General features: G+C 38.9%; 2 protein-coding genes across 2 annotated transcripts; one reads left to right on the top strand and one right to left on the bottom strand.

Moving 5' to 3' along the window:
* Positions 1-899: 899 nt before the first annotated feature.
* Positions 900-16,468, bottom strand: ppp2r1bb (protein phosphatase 2, regulatory subunit A, beta b). The gene is made up of 15 exons (XM_032545505.1): positions 16,325-16,468; positions 15,577-15,667; positions 15,391-15,491; positions 14,117-14,349; positions 13,818-13,965; positions 13,550-13,705; positions 12,411-12,525; positions 10,805-10,875; positions 8,288-8,422; positions 7,076-7,249; positions 6,868-6,928; positions 2,946-3,100; positions 2,707-2,849; positions 2,508-2,599; positions 900-2,394 (listed from the first exon to the last, which is right to left on the bottom strand). Exons 1-15 carry the CDS (start codon positions 16,400-16,402, stop codon positions 2,378-2,380), a joined length of 1,770 nt encoding a protein of 589 aa, XP_032401396.1. The 5' UTR covers positions 16,403-16,468; the 3' UTR covers positions 900-2,377.
* An 814-nt stretch (positions 16,469-17,282) lies between these two features.
* med29 (mediator complex subunit 29) lies at positions 17,283-18,830 on the top strand. The gene is made up of 4 exons (XM_032545508.1): positions 17,283-17,498; positions 17,580-17,638; positions 17,736-17,820; positions 18,376-18,830. The coding sequence occupies exons 1-4, from the start codon at positions 17,316-17,318 to the stop codon at positions 18,601-18,603; spliced, it is 555 nt and encodes a 184-aa protein (XP_032401399.1). The 5' UTR covers positions 17,283-17,315; the 3' UTR covers positions 18,604-18,830.
* Positions 18,831-19,118: the final 288 nt, after the last annotated feature.

Raw genomic sequence — 19,118 nt, forward strand, 5'->3', positions numbered from 1 at the left:
TGCAGGAACTGAATGGTTGGAGTCACAGGGCCGGGGTGCTTTGTGAGGCAGAAGCTCAGAAGATTGGAAACCGCAGCTGTGAGGAGGAGCTTCATCCTCCAAGGCGGTACTCGGTCCCCCAACTGTTTTGCTCAGCTGAATGGTTGCCATGGGAGATTAAAGGATTTCTCAAACATCAAGGCAAAACTACAGGTAGGTTTCTGATAAAGGAACATAAGGTAAAGCTAAAAAAAAAAGTCGATTTTTCATCACACTACCTCTTTAAAGGATAGGCCAATATGGTTTTTTTTTGTTTTGTGCACTGCTTTCAAAAGAAAAAAGAAAGAGCAATAATCCGAAGAAGCTAAAAACAGGGATTCTGCAGGTTTCCCCAACTCAAATTTAAGACCCAAAATAAACACTTTGTTTTGTAAGAATTTAAGATCATTATCTCCACAGAATATATATGAACTTCGTCCAACCAACTGATAATACATTTCTACTTACCCATGTAAAAAAAACAAAACAAAAAAACAATTCTCAACACGTGCAAGGCTGAAGAAACGTAGCTAGACTCAGCTGTCACTGCAGCAATAGGTAGCCCTCCAAACACAGTGTGGCTAATCACAAACGCACAGCAACTGATTTGTGAAATGTTCTGAAACATCCATTTCACAACTATAAACTTACTTTACTGAACCTTGACATGTAATTTCCAATAAAACACATTCATATTTAGTCACAATGTAATAAAACGTGACAAATCTCTGCGGATGCGTTGCTTCAGTTTCACTTCTCGCTGCGAGTCGCTGTATGGATCGAGGTAGATGTGTAGCGAAACTGCACATCTGCTGAGGCCAACTTAAAAATAAACCTTGTTTATTTGCAACAAGCTGGCAAGGAAATTAGAAACCAAAGGGTACACAGCTTGTTTGTTACTTTATTTGGATCAAGATACAGTAGTACAGCTTCCCAACTGTGAAGAGAATTCAAAGTAAAAATCAGAGCACAGTCTTTGTGATACAGGACAATCGACAATTAAGGTTTATTCAAGAGAAGAGGATGAGAGGGGAGGGGGCGATGAACAGGAGGAGCAGTTCAGAGAAAGACAAAAGTTTCTTTTATTAACACGGTCCGACGTTTATTCAACCCGCCCTCTAACCACGCCGCCACCCACCCCCATAATAAAACATTATGCAGCTTTACGTACATAAGCAGCCCCTACAAGCTGCCTTTGAAAGCATGCACTCGTCGTTCTCCTCTAACCTACTGCTTTCTGACCACCTCGTGTTGAGGGGAGGACCTGGCTTGGCTTTAAAAGAAAAACCGATTGGCGTTAAAACAGCTGTGGTTTTCTGTTCGCCATGATAGCTGTCAACAATTTGCTTTTTACCGTGCAACAAAATACTGAAAACAGTGGCGTCTTTTTTTCTTTTCTTTTTTTTTCCCCGCCAGAGCAAAGCGGTTTATCCAGGCATAAAAAAAAATGTTGCTTCTAAATTAGCAATTCTGTCAACAGATATGACGATAAACCTCACTTGTCTACAAAACATGGAAAAAAAAAAAGGATGGGGGGGGGGATCATTATGAGCATCATGCTAAATATGGGTTGGTCCCTGTTACATGATGGGGCAATGTGTTAATTTGACCAATTCAATCTGTGTTACTGCAGGGAACAAACAGTGCAGAGGGACACCTTCGTCTGGTAGACGGAACACTGTGAGACTGATAAGGACGTGCGATCATAAAGAAGGTTCATCAGAATACATGCAGTAATACACACCCTTATATATTTCACCAGGGGGTTTGTTTTTTGATGACTGTTCTGTAAAACATTGAAGAAGAAACACGTCTGGTCTGGAGTGCTGACCGGAGTCTCGACAGGACAAAACCCACAGAGAGCAGGTTTCACCATCTGCAGCTAGAAGTTTCCGTCCAGCACTGGAGGGAACAGCGCAGAAGCACAGGGAGCTAGCATAGTGCTAGGTAGCAAGCACAGATGCAGTATGCTGAAGTACAACAGCAGACTGAGGAGGGGGGGAATGCGTGGTTAGCAACGCTTAGTGAGTACTGCAGAGCGTTTGTCAGCATGCACAACTTAATTCAACTTTAATCATCACTTTGCCTGGATAAAAGCAACCATTTACAGCAAATAGTAAAGAAGCCTGTGCTAGTTTGGACATAGACTATCATTGAACAATAAAAAAAAAAAAAAAAAAAGACTAAACCAAAATAAACAATGACGGGTGAGGGGAAGGGGGGGGGGGGGGGGGTAAAACAATTGTTAACAACTTTTCTATACATCAATCAGTTGGTTCTGAACATCAATAAATTATCTTCTAAACCTGGGTGTATTTTTGTTTTGGGGGGTTTTCTGGATCAGCCGTGATGGGGTTGGTTATGCTAGTGCCAAAACTGTAAAGAGAGAGAAAGGGGAGAGAAAAAAAATTATGTTGTTAAAGACTCAAAGTAAAGCAAATAAAATGAATGTCCAAGTTGTTCTGCAGTAAGAGGAGAAAAATGCTCACCACTAATAGCCTCCTGGGCAAAGTACTTAACATCCATGTCTGAGTCAGAGGCCAGTTTCTCCAGCACTGGCTTCACTTCTGTTTGAAGGGCACTGGAAGTAAACGCAGAAAATGTCAGCTTAATTTATCAAACCAGGTTCTCCACTTTAAAAGAACCCAATTCTGGTCTGAGGAGAAAAACAAGCAACCACCAACGTACTTGCTGTCCAGGACCGGTCCGATCTTCTGAAGAGACTTTGCTACGTTGAAACGGACGTTGGCCACCTGGTCATTGGACATCTTGAGGACCACTGGGAGCATCTGCTTGGTGGTAATCTCCTGACCACAAGCCTCAGACAAAGCCTTATGAACCAAGTGGAGGGCGACAAGTTAGGATTTGAAAGAGAAACTAAAGTAACCCTCTATCCATGGTAAATGGAAAAACTGCAGTTTGCTCACGTTGATGCAGAACAGCGTGGTCATCCTGTGGAGGTAATTGGGGTCGTTGGCCATTCCCAGGACTTTGGGGACGATGGTGTTCTGGGCCCACTCGGCTCCGAACTTCTCAACAAGCTTGGTGAGGTTACTGGTGGCTGCTTCACGGATGGCGTACACTGAAAACAAACGCGGTCAAATTATGCTGATGACTGATTACACATGTTGGCTCTCTGCAGGTTATTACAGAGTCTGGCTGAGGCAGACAAAAACCTTTAGGGCTTTCAGATTTACGCATCAGAGCTGGAAATGCACCAAAGGGTTCAAAGTGACCAATAACGCACATTTTAGCGTAACCAGCTGGCCAGAAACACTAAAATCCAAATTTTCTTCCAATGAGTGAACACATCGTATCCAATTACTGAGATGTAGTGAAGATGACGCCAGCTCATATCTGTTTCGATGAAAAGAAAATCGTCTTCTCTGTTCTCTAAAAGAACAGCTGACTGTTCTATTAGAGATTTAGGTTGAACCACTGAAAGAAACGACACGAAGAAGACAATGAGCGCAACTTCTTTCTCTACAAAAATGCAGTGGCGGCAGATTTTAGCGGTTGTAGAATTTCTCTTATATCTCTGGCAAATGACCACAAGCCATTTCTCCCGCTAGTTCTAGACTCACACCTTTGTTTTGGTTGTTTTCACCCCGCATGCCCTGCGCTATTATCCGCTTCCTGCTTTTGGAGCGGTCACCAATTCCCTTGGTATTCATATGTGCATTTGAACTGCACCAGAGTTCACTTTTTGATCACCACTCAATCGCGCCTTCACACCTACTCAAGCAAATCGGACACTCCAGCCAACAAATTAGAGGTCAATTAAAACAGAATAAACGGGGCTGGTGTGAATGCACTCTTGGACTGCTTGATGGTAGTTATCTATAATGTATTTTTCTTAAAGTCGATCATCTCGTATTTAAAGAAGTTGGTATTAGAAGCAAACTTTACAAGGTTTGAACACAAGATGGCTGAACATGTTGCAGCTGTGGGTGAGGTCACTCAGTTTGATGCTTTTGAGATCAGCCTTTGTCCTCATCGTCGTCTCTGCTGCCAAATACTTCATCACTACTCGGAGCAAGACAGAGGAATACTGTGAACGTTGTAAATCACTGCTGCTAAAAAGGCAGAATCATCAAATTTGTCATCAAGAAGTCAAAGCTCAACACTAATATGACACAAGCACAAATGCTTGATCAGTAATTTCTAATAGTAATCCTATTAATGTCAGTTAAAATAAGTTTATCAGTGACCAAAGATAAACTCAAAATTAGGAATATTTGGGGGTTTAAAATATGTTTCAAGAGTTAACTCCTTGATCTCCTTCAGAAGACATTTAGCTAAAAGCCAGAACCTGGATGATCACCCACCCAAAGAGCCAGCAAATATCTTCATGACATTTTTAAAACAAACCATTTCTAAATGTCTCAGCTGTCCTTTAGCTCTGACGATTACGCAACAACCCCAAGTAAGAAGAACAGAACAAAATAATGAACTGCCAGAATGGGTTCAACACGCCACGGCGAGTCAATTTTAGATCAAAATGCCAAAACAATCACGGCAGAAATAGACCGTCTTAAAAATAAATACAAGGTGTTATCTTTTTAATCGAGTGTGCATGAGAGAAGCTGTGCATTCAATTCCGTACTCCTGTTCTTTGAAAGGCTTATGTAAGGGTGGCACAGCCCTAACCCGAGCCGTTCACACATAGAAACTCACACCAGCAGCATTCCAATGATGTAACCCAGCTGGCCCTTTGTCCTCAACGACTGAGTATCTGCCTCTCTAATTGGAAAACTCGGTGTCAAGAGAACACCACATACACAGCGAACGCTTCATGTTAGGTATAGAAGTAAGACTCAACAGGGTGTGTTGTGCAGCGGCACATTTGTGCGGCCCCTCCAGTGTTTCCACTGCAGGCGGCTGCACCGCAGAACAGACGTAACAAGCAGGAAAGGGGGAGCTGACAGTGACCCGACTGGGTTGTTTTTTTTTGTGCTTTTTTTTTAAGTGCTTTTTGTTGAGGTGTTCCCCCATTTCATAACCACATGTTGCCATTTTATATCTACGATGCTGTGTAAGAATTTACGACACAATTCAGCTTTTCTTTAGGGATTAAGACGACAAATTACTGTGAAATTGCTCCAAACCAACTCATTGCACATTTTCTCCTCAGACTTCATATTACTCAATTATTCAAGTAATCTAATCTCTGTTTGGATAAGTAGGCTCTTATGAAACCTAAAATACCAGGACCCCTGATAAAAATAATAAAAAAAGAAAGAAAAAAAGTATGAACAAGCAACACCGTGTTGACAGATAATAATCAGACTAATCTAATTTACCTAAGTGAACTTGAGCAGACTTAAAATAACTTTGTGTAATCAATGGGTTGAAACTATTAATGACCCACATGCCAGAATTTATGATGCATCTGATTAACCTAAAATCAAGTTCAGCTGCCTTAGTAGAATTTTCCTGACATTTTCTTACTTGCATCCTTGAGTTTAAAGCCGTCGTTTGCAGAAAAGGTAAAACGAAAAAGAGAACTTATTGTACCAAAGGCATCAGTCAGGAGAAAAGGCTACAAACCAATTCCACACCATTAAACATGCACATACTATGGCAATGTATAGACCTTCATCAGCAGTTAAAGAAAAAAACACATCAGTACCAGAAGCTGCATGACTTTCAAAAACTATTTCAAAAGAACAAAATGGAAACTTGTCAGGAAAGAGGCCTGCGCTATTCCTGCCAACAACAACAACCCCCTGTATTGTCCACACACAGTAGTAGAGTTGCAAAACAGAATCCATTTCCTCCAAAGAAAACATGAAGGCCCTAAAGCCCTGTAGCATCATTCATTTGGGTTTGATGAAACTGGACGTAAACATTTGGGCCACAATTCCAACATCAGGTCACCACAGAAACAGCATTCCCATAGTTGGACATGATGGCGGAAACGTCATAGTCTGCGGCTACATTTCTTTAGTTTTCCTGTAGGTGGATGAAATCTGACACAACCGGGTGATTTCTAGAAAGCATCCCAGCATTTATCCAATTCAGTAAAACAATGGCATCACAAGATGAAGTTACAGAAACGCCCCAAGAGATAAAACTGACACTAAATCTGAGGCATTATGTGAAAAAGACTGTGGACAAAAGATTTACACAAAATATGGTAGATATTGGTAGACTGGTGGTTTAATTATCAAGAGTCGTTAATAGGTTCCTAATAATTGAAAGTTGAATTTTATTCAAAATATGATTCTACAAATAATCAGTTTGCCTGCACTCGTTGAAAAAGGTTACTACATATGTATTATTTTTCCCCTATAACAGATTTGTTAATTTTATATTGAAATGCAGAGCAAAAATGTGAAACTAAGTGTGAGAAAAACTTTTTAAATGATGTATAATGTTATTGTCAAGTCTGAAAAATCTTGGATTTTAAGAGATCAAAAGCTTTTCTGTTGATGTATACTGGAAATATTAAAACATTATATTCTTTAGCGACGCAACATTGGCAAAAACAGTTTCACAACTGCTGTCCCTCTGAGACAATTCTTTTGTAGCTGCAGACAATGGCATAGTTACAGCTCCTTTATATGTACAATAAAGCAAAGAGCTTCAAAGTGCCACTTGTCATCCTTCCTCCGACTCGCTATTATCTCACTCCCAACATTCCTCAGTCTCATTCCTGAGCTCCAAAGTTCACTGTTGTGCTAATCATATACTGTCTGTATGGAAACAGAAGACCTGTCATGTAACGCAGCAAATACGAGCTGCATCTGCGTAAGAGAAACTCCAAAACGTCAAACGCCGCATTATGACGGCCTCGCTGGATCCGACTCCTGAGGAAATGTCTTAAAAGTTGCTGAAGAACCTTACCGTGATCAATGAGCCAGGCCATACAAAGAGTGTTGAGCTTCTCATCAAAGAACTCCACCCCCTGAGGAGACGGAGCAAGCAAAATGAGACCCAACCTTTTCAACACCTACTGCCAAATCTGGCTCCGCTAACATGTTTTGTTTATAAACTGCTAATATTTCCGTTCACACACAAGACCGTTCACACGATATTCGACCATGTGACTCACCAGCTGTCCTGCCAACAAAGGCATGTACTCGATGATGGCCAGGCGGACCCTCCACTTTGCGTCCTCGGCGAGCTCTACAATGGCCGGCAACAGCGACTGGGACAGCTGGCGTATGCCAATCACCTCGTTCACACAGTCCAGGTTGGAGATGATGTTGAGACGGACCTCAGGGCACTGAAATAGAAAAGGAGACGATAAAATGTGGAGCCCACTTTGAACTCTTACGCCTTCTTCCTCAAAATAATTGTGCAGACTTGCACCAAAGTGAACCTGTGCTGTGCTTCTCTTTGTCCAATTTGAACAATAAATCACTAAGCAAAACCTCCAAACTTCCAGTCATGGTGGTAAAATAATTGAGAGAAGCACACCAGAGAAAACATAGTAAACTGGAAGGTAGTTTGTGCTCAATGCTCAGGTTAGCACAGTTCTGATAAATCCACCTTCAAGTGGAATTTGCAAGTCAAAGCTGTCAGTCTGGACTGTAATATAATTAGACAGTGATGGTTGGCGCTTTGAGGAAAATGGGCCATCTTTAAATAGGATTAATATGAGCCGAAGCCCTCCAAAACATTTACATGTCTTTGTGAGCAAACTCTTCGCTAATTTCAATACGCAAAACCGTTGTCAAATCGGTGGAATTATTTGAGAGAACGTGAACTGGATTTTTGTTCTGGATTATTCATTTAAACAAAACAAATGCTGCAAAACAAATATAAACTCACTGGAGAGTGAAAAGCACTTTGTTCGACAGTGAACAGACATCTTTAAAGTCAAACACTGGAACACAAATAACAGGAGATGCTCAGCTGAGTTTCAGTGAAATTACATTTAATTTTTTAAAAATGTTTCAAATCTTTACCGTCAAATGCATTAAGCGGGAGACTTTCTGGTTAAACTTTATCCAGATTTTCTTAGTACTCCCACCCCCCCTCTTAGACATAGCTAGTCCCCAATTAGAAGGTCTCAGTTTGGTTGCCAACCACATGAATCATCCTCCTACCCATCCAGGCGGCAGTCAGGTACATCTGGTGGCTTTGCCTAGGCGGCTTACTTTAGAAATACACAAATGATGCCTCAAATTTAAGACATCTTGCTAAGAGCTTCACCAACTTCAAAAACCTGCGCCAGATATACAAGAAAGAAAAGAAAAAAACAAAACAACAATAACCAAACCAAAAATCTGATGCTCATGATTTTAAGTGTTTTGGTTACCTCGTCTTTCAGCTGAGTCAGGAAGAGAGGCAGTAAGTGCTCTATTGTGTTGTCCTTGCCCAGAATGGTGGAAAGACCCATAATGACAGAGGCCAGAGCTGATTTCACGTGCTGGTTGGTGTCTGAAACCAGTTCCTGGTCAGGGACAGGACACACAGGAGACAAAGATCAGAACAAACAGAACAGAACAGACAGGAAACAATCAACTCCATTACTATGAATCAGACTAAAAAAGAGAAGGAAGAAAAAACAAAACAGTCACCAAAAAAGGAACTGCTATACAAGATATTTTATAATAATAGCATAAAGAAACTGGTTCCAGGAATGAGTGTTGAATGTGCAGGTAAATCAGGCTTCACCTGGCATTCGTTTATAGTTTTCTGAGAAAACGTATAAGTGTGTTGCTACCTGTTCGGCTTAGCTTCTCTGTTGACATGTTGACAAGATAAACAGAGATGTTCTCCTTTCATGATCTTTGATTTTTTTTTTTATATACCAAAATTCATCTCTACAATCTGATAATTTTATTGTCACTGCTTTCAATAAACTTAATCAAGTTTTAGTGTCGTAGAAATGTTAGATTTTTTAATGATGTATGCTGTATGGCTTTCTTTAAACACTAAAAAAAGCAATAGTGCCATCTACTGGTCAAATTATGAAATTGAGAAGTAAACATGCAGTGTCTTCCCCACCATGTCTCACTTAACTTACAAATAAAATGATACAGTCTTTTAGTAATTGAAAATTCTGCTGCATTTAGAGTTTGCAATCACCTTTAAAATACTGTGACTCTTGAAAATTAATGCCTCGCACTTTCCTGGAATATTCATGTAATTCATTAAAAGGCAAATAGCCAAATAATATAAACACATTTTTAATACAAAGCTTAAAATCTACTTTAAAATGTATAAACTATATTTTGAATATGGTGTGTGAGAAATAACAGCAGCTCACAGACAACCGAATCATCAAAAAAATATATCATCTCTAGTCATTTCCAACATCTTGATATCTCAGGTGCACCTTAGAACAATTATGAAGTTGCTGTAAAAATAAGTAAAAACTACATTACTCTAAAATTCAGATCTTACTGAGACCTAAAGTCAAAAATTAACCAGGCGATATGAACTTTGTTCTCCAGCTCTGAGTAATGCCTGAGTCTGATTGGTTGCTTCAGAGGTTAGGATTAAAATTATTTTGTCTAATAAAGAGAATTGTGGAAAAAGATGTTTATCAAGTTAACTGGTCGCCTGATTTACAGAGGACTGAAGAATATTACAGAACAGCAGTGTTGTATTTGGATCCAGCTTGAAAAGGCAGGAAATTGCCTAATGACCAAGTGATATTTACGCACTGCTGAAATGAGTACCTCAACATTGCAAATTATATTATTTAATAGCCTGGATGAAATTGGGATCCATGTAATTAAATAAAAATCTGTGTGAAAAATTGGACAAATCTGATAATACATCGGTTTGTCTTTGGTGCTTAGAGATGACATTTGCTCTGAATCAGCACTAAATAAGTAAACTCAATAGAAGTGAATTATATTAACCAACTGCCAGGTAGTATATAAAACCAACAAGTCAACTGGTTAGTGAAAGAAAAGGCAGCAGGTCAAGCCTTTGTCTTAAATGTGGAAATAAATACTTCCAGACAACGACTTAATGAATTAATATGTGAAGATTTGTAACTGTATACACTCTGAGGAGTAATACAAGTGGCAATCAAGGACAGTCAACATTCTCAGTTCAGCACTGTGCTTGTTCAGTACTTTTATGCAATTCATTGTCGTCAACTGACTAATGTAACAAACATATTTAAGAGTGCAAAAATGTTTAAATTCAAACATAAAATACAAAATATGTTTACATCATCAGTTGTAGTCTCTTCATCTAATGGTAGCGCCTGGTTGAAAGGTCACATGTGTTCTAGGTCCTATTGAATTTTAAAGCTTCACTTTGTCATTGTTATCTTTTTTCATATTCTTTGATAAATAATTACTTTATTAGTCAGCACCAGTTTTACATATTTAAAACACTTAACACTGGATAAAACAGACATGGTACTTTCAGGATGCAATACATCACAAATCCCATTAATAAGTGAACTGCAATCAAATTATTAGGTCAGCAGAAATCCGTCCAACTAAACCCAGGTGGGTTTACTTTTATGAGGTGGAAAAATGCTCACTGTAAAAAGTAAAGCCAGCCAGAACAGAAATACAAAACAGAATAAATGTGTTAATTTTGCAACAGCCCTAACATATATACCAATACATAGCAATCAAACACTATTTTTAGCTAAAACAGACAAGTCTACTTTGGAAAAACATGAAGTTACTGTCAGAGCATCACATGTCTACATAAAAGCCCGAAGGAAGACAGTAACATAGATAAACCTCATCAGCAGCTAACCTCATGCTTCAGCACTCACAGCAAAGCAAAGTGTCTTTTGTGACGATGGGAGCTGAATCCACAAAAATGCAAAATGAGAAAAACAAAGTTATTTCCTTACCTTGACACAGGGCAGAATGTGACTCATGATGATCTGCTCACGATTATCTTCTGGAAGATTCTCACAGAACTCTGCACAACAAAACAAACTAGAAAATTTCGGAAGAAATTTAGCCGGGGCCTGCCAAGGCGCGGCCGTGGGGTTCGGGCCCGGCGTCGTCACGCCACAAATCGGCGTCGACGCTAAAGAACGCCGCGACGTGATCAGTGGCACGCGGAGAACCGCAAGAACGTTAAGCGAGGCGGACGTGCACCATTCGGTACGATTTAAAATGTTGTCAAGGCTTTTATCTTGGAAGTTTTGTTAAACTTCATTTCAAAGGGCCAAACTAATCCCATGCGTAATAGTCCTTGGGTTAAAATAGTTATATAATGCTCAAAACACAAGTAGCTGATGTAAAAATATTCAAGGCTTTTATTTTGAAATTGTCAGTATGCTTCATTTTAAAGTTCCGAACTAATACCACGTGTAAGAGTGCTTCGGATGAAAAAGTCAAATAAAGCCAAAAAGAGCAATTACGTCATGTAAAAACTATTCAAGGCTTTTATTTTGAAATTTTCAGTATGCTTCATTTCAAAGGGCCAAACTAATACCATGTGTAACAGTGCTTTGGATGAAAAAGTCAAATAAAGCCAAAAAGAGCAATTACATGATGTAAAAATATTCAAGGCTTTTATTTTGAAATATTTGTTAAGCTTCATTTCAAAGGGCCAAACTAATACCATGTGTAACAGTGCTTTGGATGAAAAGTCATATAGAACTACAGCGATGCGTATTTGTAGTCCTAATCAGCAGCCAATAGCCTCTTGAGTTCCGTTGCTATGGTAAATAATGGTCTCAGCAGGTGTGAGCTCTGAGCTCTGAGCTCTCAAACACACAAGTGTGTTTGAGCAAACACGTTTTACTGAAAAAAAGCATTGGAAACAAATCCTTCTTGTTCGGGAACCGTAATACATATTCGAAAAGCGTTTGGAGCGTATGAGAGGCCTATGTGTCTTCTGCGATAGTCCCGAGATTCATATCTGTACCTCACTCAGAGCATTTACAGCGATGAGAGAAAGAAATGTTGTGCCCAGATCTGAACCGAGATCGGCTCTCACTCTAATTTGAGCAAAAATGAGAAACTTTGGGTCGCTTAGAGGCAAATTGTGGACAAACCGTAACTGGTACCGACGAGCCGTCTTCACTTTCGAAGAGATCACAGACGTATCTACAAAATGAAATTTGAATGGCATTTCTAGGTGAATTTGTGACGACACAGAAAATCCTCAAAAATAGGGTATTTCCAGGATTTTTCCCATTGACTTATAATGGGGTTTTTTTCGTAGTTTTTTGCGAATTATGTCGCCACGTTAAGCCCGAATCCCACCAAAAGTAATAGCTGGAATGGCGTGAATTTTCTGCACGTTTTGATACCTCATTTGTAGGTGTGCACCCAGCAGTATGAGCCGCATTAACGGTTACGGAAGAAAAATAAAGAAGAAGAAAGAAACACTTTCTCCGACAATAGTAATAGGTTCCTGCCATTGCTTTGCATGGCAGGCCCCAATTAAGAATGCAGGACGGGACGCTGAAATACTTCTGACCAATTTAACAGCCATTTCACCTTTAACTTTGTTGGCAGCGGCAGCGCGGACCTCGGCTTCACAGTCCTTCAGGAGATTCTGGAAAGCTGGGACCAGGTCGTTCTTCGTGATCTCTGGGCCTACAGCTTTTTGCAGCTACATTGCAAGAAAAAAAAAACATCTTTAATAACCAACATGTCTTTTTAGAATAATTATTCCAGATGAAAATTAGAAAAAGCAGATAAAACATTCAGTTGGTACAAAACAAAAAAAACAAAACACATTCTTGGAGGATGGCGACACATGCAGCATCCTAAGATTTCAGATTTGCATTAATAACTTTTGCCTCAACATTTAAGAAATATATATATGTAATTACTAGTGTTCAGTTATAAGCCTCTTGACGTAGGAAAGGAAAAAAAAAGAAAAAAAAGAAGAAGGACTACGCCCATAGTTTTGTGCAAGTTTGTACCTGCACATCCAACTTTGGAAACGGACTAAATAAAACCTTGATCTCAGTTCAAAACATGTTTGTGATATTTCAGGTTTTATTGTCAAACACAGATTTATCAAACAGAAATAGCCTTTATTTATCTATAGTTCTGATGAGAACAGCAGCATGAGAGGACTCCATTTACACACGAGGGCACTTATGAATAGATTTTGGGTCGCTAATTTTAAAGCACACTGACGTTTATACTGACTGGCTATTCAATTTGATGTTTTTGGATTTTTCAGATTGAGAGACATAAAAACACAATTTTATACAAAGAAACCTTTGCTTTTGGTTGTAGAGTTTAATATATGCTACAGGGGGAACATCAGAAAAAAACAGCATGCAAAACACCCACTCTGAAGAGTTGTAAACACCTAATTCAAACATTGTTTAACTGTTGATAGCTGTAAAATGACCTAAATTGATATAACAGATTATTTTGCTGCCACCATTTAAATGAATGAACTCAGAAAAAATGTGCATTTCATATACACGTATATAAAAATAATTTAGAACACTGTGAAAATTCCAGCAAAATTCTGCAAATAATTTGCTTTCCTGAGGAGATCAGACAATAATCATTGTTTTACTAGATCACAGAAATATAAAATATGGACAATCAGTGCAATAGAACAAATAAACACATTTGAAACAGAATAATAGTGAAAGAAGTCTTTAATTTACCTCAGAGAACTTATCTGCCACCATGTAGCGTACCCGCCAGGATTTGTCTTCGGCGGCTTGACGCAAAGTTGGCATCACCAGAGTCTCTAGGTCCTCCTGAGGCAGGAGAGTGGCGATGCTGACACACGCCTCCACTGCAAGCAGCCGAACAGAGTCCTAATGGGGAGACATTAAGGTCCATTAAGGTCAGCTTCGTCATTTCGTAAAACACGCAAACAGAACTATGAACCCTGCCCACGAAACTAATAAAAAGTAAACTTGCTTATACCTGCTCATCAGACGCCAGAGCAGTGAAAAGAGGAATAATGTCGGTTTTTACATATTCCAGCTCCAGAACTTTGGCAAACTCCCCGAGTTTAGATGCTGCAGCGCGACGCACCATCGGTGTGTCATCGGAGCACAAGGTGCGAAAATGCCTGGTAATAACAGAACACTTGGTTTAGCAGCAATCCTTACAACACACCCAAGCATAGAGCTCTGTAAGACACCATGAAGTATGAATCACATTGAAAACAAAGGAGCGCCTCAAACTAAAGAATGGGTTCGCTCTCTTAAGTCGTTACTTACTGACGAATCTCAGCCTTGACCGTGCTGGAGACACGAGGATAACACACGCTAAAGAGGCCGCAAGCTGACGTGCGAGAGGTGAACCAGTCACCACTGGCCAGCCGTTTCACCAAAGGCTCAAAGTGAACTTCCAGGTCAACTGGAGAGTGCTCCTGTGAGATCTTCCGCAGGGATTCCACAGCTTTGTCTCTGACTACCGTCTCTTCAACTGTAGCAAGGCTTTCCAGAGGGGGCTGTGCATCAAAAACAGATCGAGGTTAGAGAAGGGTAGGCCTCTGTGTCAGACTTTATCAAAACAAAAACAACAGTGATTGGCAGAAATCTTTAAGCTGCAAAAGATTTTATAGGCAAAACAGTACATTTATACATTTAGAAGAATAATCCCTTATTAACCCCCTGTATACAATAACATTAAATCAAGTTTTGAAATATGATTAGTAGCATAATAAAGAATTGCAATCCAAACCTTTCTGTCAGGTTTTGGGGTTTGTAAGCATTGGAGCATAATGTTTGCAACACAGGATGATTCATTCTTATGATTCTTTTTCACAATAACAGCAAGAATATTCTCTTCTCTAATCCAGGGTAACCATTAACGGAGCAGCAACAAAGGACAGACAACTATAAAATAAGGTCTTCTTATTATGAAGAAGAATGGCAGGATTTATATTGAAGTAGATTTGTTTTCCAGGTTCTGAATATCAGAAGGGTGTGTATTTTTTAAATTGAGATGCAACAAGCAACCAGACAAAGATTGGAACCAGACATTTTTTCCTTTAACAGGACAAACAATGACAAATATGGTCTCTTTCTTACTATTATTAAATTAATCAAAATTAAGAACTTCCATTTTCAGTCTATTATGCACACCAACCAACAACTTTCGTGCTCTTTTTCTAAGTTCAAATATATAGAACAAGATTAGGGACACTTGTAAATCCTTAATCTTTATTGGACTCAAATCTAATATTTTCATCAAAATGGCTTTATTCATACTCTTCGTAAATTTTTTAAAATATCCTTGTTAGAAGAAAAAGAAACCTTTTAGGCAACCTCATCGCAAAAAAAAAAAAAGTATTTTTATCAGATGGTTTAAATTGACAAATTTGCTTTCCAATTAACTGTTAGGACCAGTCTAACAGAAATCCTCCCTGCTTCACCAAGCTAAGAAAGAAACTGACTTCTCTCTATTGTATTTACAAATCAGAACAGCTGCATTCCACAAGCCGCTTGGAAATAAAAGTTTTGTGTCATCTCAACAGATCTAAACGTACCAGGAGACAGTGGACATACTCCGGTCCTCCCACCAACATAGTGAAATTGCCAAGCTGCTCTGCCAACGCCAAAAGCACCTCATCTTCATCATAGATGGTGTCTGGAAGTTGGTAGAATGGTAAGTGAGAAAACAATAAAGATGACACAATAACCTTTTAATTTACTAACAAGCCTTTGAACGTTACCTGTAAGGAAGGGAAGGAGTTCAGTGCGAGTCCTTTCTACGCCAAGAGCTAGAGCAATAGTAGACAGCTTCTTGATGCTGTTCAGTCGCAACTGTGAAAAAATAAATAAATAAAACAAATAAGACAGGAGATCGATTAATAATGCATTCACAACTATAGGAGTATAAATCCCTTCTCCACAAAATCATCATAGAAAACGACAGAAGTGTATTACTGTTGGTGTTGATTCGATGCATCTTCATGGCTGCAGATGACTAGCTAAAGCTAATCATAGTTCAAATTATCAATAAAATATAAGTTGAACATTAAAAATGCGGAACTTAAAATAACTCGGCTGTACACAGAGGCTAGTGTCAGTATTTCACCGGGAATGCTACCTGTTAAGTCAGTCATTTGGTACAAGATGCTAACGATGCAATATTGCTAGCAGTGGAGTCAATGACCTGCTTCGGGTTTTCAAACCGTTGAAACAAAAACAAGTAACTATATTTATAAATCTTAGCACCCACTAAGAGAGACAGACGTTAATAGTTTCTCTAGAAGAACAAATATTGGCTCAGCTACCAACAAAAACAAGGTTGTCCGGGCAGGGTACGCCCGACAGAAAATTCCCGACAGGCCTCAACTGGGACTATAGTTAGCATAATTGCTAACAAGCTAGCCAGGAATATGGGGCCCGCCTTAAAAAAATGCGTTATTTTTACTTTACACAATACGAACAAATGATTGCGTCAATTAATAATACAACCTGGACGTCTTCATTTCGAAGCTCATCAATAAGGACGGCGATCGGGTAAAGAGAGTCGTCTCCATCAGCTCCAGCCATTTTGGATACTGTTGCAGTTACCGAATGGCGCTGCTGTTCAGGGCGGCACTACGGGGTTTCTGCGCAAGAACAACCGCTGCAAGGAGCTGCCTCCTCCGTCTCTGCTGTTATGATGCCTTCAAGGAACCACCGAGAAGCGGCACTATTTAGATTCAACCATTCAGAATACAAGTAAATACATTTGAATGAGTAATTTGATTAAAAACACAAATGAAGAAGAAAAATCACACGAGTCACAAGTGAGTGAAAACGTATTTTTGGCAGGGTAGAGTTTATTTTGATTATTTTTCAAGAAAATAGCAACACACGGAGAAAAACTAACCATGATATGTGGTTCTATAGCAAAAAATAACTTGACTGGTTTAACAGAATGTTTAATAGCTTATCGTTGAAATAATTGGATACTTATATTGTTACAAAAATACTATGGAGTTGGAGTCTAACAGTCATAAACAAGAAAAATGCAACGTTCTCTTCTACCAAATCATGGTATTTTAAATGGAGTGAAATTATGTTTGATTGAATTAGTCCCAACCAAATAGACCTACATTGTGTTAAAGCTACATTTAAAGTAACTGAAATTATAATTTTATTTAATTATACTTTATTTTATTGTATGGAGAAAAAAAACCATACTTCCATTAGATTTCTTCATCAAACTGCTATTGCACAAAAAACTGTACTGATTTAGTTTACAAATCCGAAGCTTAATTGATTAAAAATGACTTTTTTTCTCAAATAATTGCACAAGGAAAAAGAGTGGGATGCAATTATTAATTATCTAAGTACGAGGAAGTACATTTAAAAAGACAAAAAAATAATTTTCGGAAATGACGCAGAAGTTAATCTGTCTTTTATTTTGAAACAAGAGCAACCGGATATTTCGTATTAACGTTGTTGTGGAGGTATAAAGATGGCGTCCCAGCAGCAGCAAGCTGTTGGTCAAATTTCTCAAGCCGGTTTACAACAAACTGCATCAATGCAGCAGCAACAACAACAGCAGCAGCAGCAGCAGCAACAGCTCAGTCAACAGCAAGACTTTGATCCAGTTCATCGATTTAAGATGCTTATTCCGCAGCTGAAGGAGAGTTTACAGGTAATTACCCCGCTATTAGCGAGCTAAAAACTGGACGATGGATGCTGTTGATGCTAATCTGTCTGCTTTAATTTAAAATAGAATCTAATGAAGGTTGCAGCATTGAATTTGGCTCATAACACTTCAATCGACAACGGCGTGTAAGTACAGTGTCAGTACTTTTTACTGAGGTCCGTTTTGACCTCAATATGTTAACTCTTGTCTTCTGAAACGTGTTTCTTGTTTCTGTTTGCTCAGTAAAAGCAGCGACACTTCTGTTCAGCGTTTTGATAAAAGCTTAGAGGAGTTTTACGCCCTCTGTGATCAAGTGGAACTGTGTTTGGTAAGCGTGGACCAGTTCTTATTATATTTTCTGCACCACTTGGACATTTCTCCCCCCAAATTTGTCAAAATACAGCCAAAACTGAATATTTATAAAGCTACTGTACAACTGACACCAATTTCTCATCATATGTTGGTAAAATCGCACCCAGTCCACATGTGTAAAGAAATCAAATCACAGATATCTATAAATTTATGTATACTGCTCAAAAAAATAAAGGGAACACTTTAAGTGTTAAACACCTGTTTAAGTGTTCCCTTTATTTTTTTGAGCAGTGTATAATAAATGAAAGGACACTGAATAAACCTTGTGAGATTTTCATGTCAGTTGAGCCTTTATAAATATATTTACTTAGAAAATTGGTTTTGTGTTTAAAGCTTTTTTCTTGATTTATTGAATTAGGGTTGAAGGGCTTTAATAATCAGGTGATTATTTTGTACCAAATATAATGTTGTGATTGGTAGCTTTTAATTTTCTAAGATTTATTACATTTTAACATTAGTATTGTGTGGTTTTTACGACTTACAAACTCACATTTTTACGTTCTCTCTGAAGCGCCTGGCATACGAGTGCCTCTCTCAGAGCATCGACAGCGCCAAGCATTCCCCCAATTTGGTCCCTACGGCCACAAAGCCGGACACGGTGCAGACGGAGTCCATGTCCTACGCTCAGTACCTCAGCATGATCAAGTCTCAGATCTCCTGTGCCAAAGATATCCACAATGCTTTGCTGGAGTGCGCTAAGAAGATCGCGGGAAAGGGACAGCCTCAAGGCATCATGTAGACTCGGACTGAATATTCTTGTTCTATTTTTATTTTATTTTTTTTGTATGTTATGACAAGAAGAGGCAAAGCCACAATTTCTCAGTTTTTGTTTTCTGTTGTGGTTTGTAAATGTTGTGTAAATATTCCTGACAGTTGTGCTTTGTGGTGACCAGCAGGAGGCGACAAAGTTTTCAAGAGCTATTTTGTAACATATTTGTATTGACGATTAAAACTTTTCTGTTCATGTCTTCTTTTTTTTATTCAGTATGAACTGGAAAATATGCAAAAATATTTATATATCTGTTAATGCAAAAGCTGAAAAACCAAGGAGTTGACAAGTAAAAAAGGTTAAACTATACATGGTTTAGTAACAAACTTCACCGTTTAGGTATGTAGAAACAAATTGTATAGAGCAAGGTTTTGAGTTGAACAAAAACTATCCATGTCCGAGGCACATAAGTGTCTTTGGTCTGCATGCTGCTGTTATGGTGTGATAATACCAGCATGTGAAAGTGGTGTATGGCCGGCCTGCAG

This window comes from Xiphophorus hellerii, chromosome 18 (genome assembly GCF_003331165.1).
Source record: "Xiphophorus hellerii strain 12219 chromosome 18, Xiphophorus_hellerii-4.1, whole genome shotgun sequence".
Lineage (NCBI taxonomy): Eukaryota > Metazoa > Chordata > Actinopteri > Cyprinodontiformes > Poeciliidae > Xiphophorus > Xiphophorus hellerii.